General features: G+C 34.9%; 1 protein-coding gene across 1 annotated transcript in view; it reads left to right on the top strand.

Moving 5' to 3' along the window:
- Nucleotides 1-2,125, top strand: part of ATP6V0A2 (ATPase H+ transporting V0 subunit a2) — a 20,325-nt gene that overhangs the window by 15,434 nt on the left and 2,766 nt on the right. The window contains exons 6-8 of the mRNA XM_072413929.1: nucleotides 965-1,160; nucleotides 1,330-1,340; nucleotides 1,604-1,671. Of these exons, the coding sequence (XP_072270030.1) occupies nucleotides 965-1,160; nucleotides 1,330-1,340; nucleotides 1,604-1,671 (275 nt within the window). The remainder of the gene's footprint in view (nucleotides 1-964; nucleotides 1,161-1,329; nucleotides 1,341-1,603; nucleotides 1,672-2,125) is intronic.

Genomic DNA, 2,125 nt, shown 5'->3' with positions numbered 1-2,125 from the left:
CAGGTAAGTACTGGTACCCGGCGTACAAGACGACCCCTGACTTTGTCATAGATTTTTCGGGGTTAAAAAGTCGTCTTGTACGCCGGAAAATACGGTATTCATTTTGCACTCATGGTCCTTCCATTACTGTATTATATGTTCATGATCATTAAATCAAGCTTGGGTTATTTTTTTTTTCTAATTTTTTTTTTGTTTTTCCTTTTTAACTAGTTTTGAATGAGTTGACTTGATGCCCACAAGTAACACAATGCCTATCCTAGGTTGTATCTTCTCTCTCCACTGTAGCCGTGGGAAAGTGTTGTCACTTTTATTTCCTTTCCTGATCAAGATGAGCTCATTTAGAATAAAACCTGTTCATTCATCTCAATTATATGGTATAGAAAGCAGATGTTTTTTGTTTATAGAAGATAGCTGAGAAAGTAAATTACAAAGATTTGCACAACCCATTACGTTTTTGGCAGGACCAATATACTTTCGGTACTCCAATCCATCATATATATGTTTTTGGGGTTTAATGTTTTTTTTTTATGCTTTGTTCATAAAGGAATAATCTTGTATTGTGCAATATGTGCAGCAGTCTTTTATAGATATGCTTTGGAAGTGTAACCTTTAATCCTTTTGCTGCTGGAGACACCCTAATTTGTGTACATAAATGATCAAACTGTTAAGAGTTACGTACCATTCAAGTCTAGTTTAGAGAGTTACAGTATTGTTCTTGAAATTTAGACAAACTACCATCAGGCTTTCAGCAGGCGTAAAGAAGAGCTGAAGCATTCTAAAGGCTTAAAGTTGCTTATTTAAACTGACAACACACAAATTATGATCTATGTTTAAAAAAACTTATTTAAAGCTTGCTGAAAGTTTTACATAACAAATGCTTGCCTTTCGCTCTCTCACCTCCTTGTCATTTATCTCTCTTATGCTTTCCCTTCTCTGTATTTATGTGCCCTATTATCTCTATTAGTTTTGTATTTTATTCCCAGTATTCTACCCAGTTATCAGCTTTCCCATATTTTTCTCACTTTTTTTTATCCCTCACAGATGTGGAATTTGGCAACAAACCACCTTACCTTCCTGAACTCTTACAAAATGAAAATGTCTATTATTCTAGGTGTTATACAAATGACATTTGGAGTAGTACTGAGTGTTTTCAACTACATGTAAGTGGAAATATGGTGTACCAGGTTTTGAATAGGACTTCTACTCTAGGTTTTTATTATTACTGTAACTTTTACCCTCCCAAGCACAATCACCCCCCAAATTTTACTACACCTTGAGGCCATATAGAATTTAAAAGACTGTTAATTCAATTTTGTCTTAACTGGGCAGAAGGGAAGCTTGTTTATCAAAGATTAATTATTACCTTAAAACCTACCACATTTAAGGTAATTATACCTAATTAAAACCATGATGTGTTAAGGTTCAATGCAATATTCTTTTGCTGCACACATCCTGCTGCCATAATAAAAATAATCCTTCTTTATAAATAATGTACATTATGTAAATGTAGTTTACACTTTATATCCTGGTGTATATATTTGACCTAATGTTTGTTTTCAGTTTTGGATGAAGGGAGGATAGTGATAGGAATTTTTTAATGCAGTATGTCAGTGGTTGGAAGAAGGGGTAGACCTAACAGGTCGAGAGGTTCAAAGTGATAAAGAAAAAGAGGTGAGAACATGACTGATCAAACCCAGTGCTAACCGTAATAATTAGTGACTGCATATTTTTATATATCTATTAATTTACATTTTCATGGTCTCCTCTGGCCTGGCTTCTTACCATAGTGCATCCTGATGAGATTTCATACCTGAGTAAATGACACACCTTTGTACCCAGCAGTTCAGTGCAAAAAAAGCATGTTTTTTTCAATCCAAGTTACTACTTTAATCAAGTTACATTCTTTCATTGCTTCGGTCCAATTTTGACACTCACATGCTCATATAGGTGCTTTTTGCAATGGACACGGGGTAATTCTTGACATTGTGTCTGGTCTGTCATTACTCAGCCCCATATGCAGGATGTACTTTGTATTTGTGCACCTTTTTATCCCCACCAGTAAATTTTTAAAGCATTTGTGAGATTGGACCAAGAAAGCTAGCCGTAACCAACATTCACCTATGAC

This window comes from Pyxicephalus adspersus, chromosome 6 (assembly GCF_032062135.1).
Source record: "Pyxicephalus adspersus chromosome 6, UCB_Pads_2.0, whole genome shotgun sequence".
Classification (NCBI taxonomy): domain Eukaryota; kingdom Metazoa; phylum Chordata; class Amphibia; order Anura; family Pyxicephalidae; genus Pyxicephalus; species Pyxicephalus adspersus.
The sequence above is the reverse complement of the archived record's forward strand: the minus strand, read 5'-3'. Positions and strand labels throughout refer to the sequence as shown.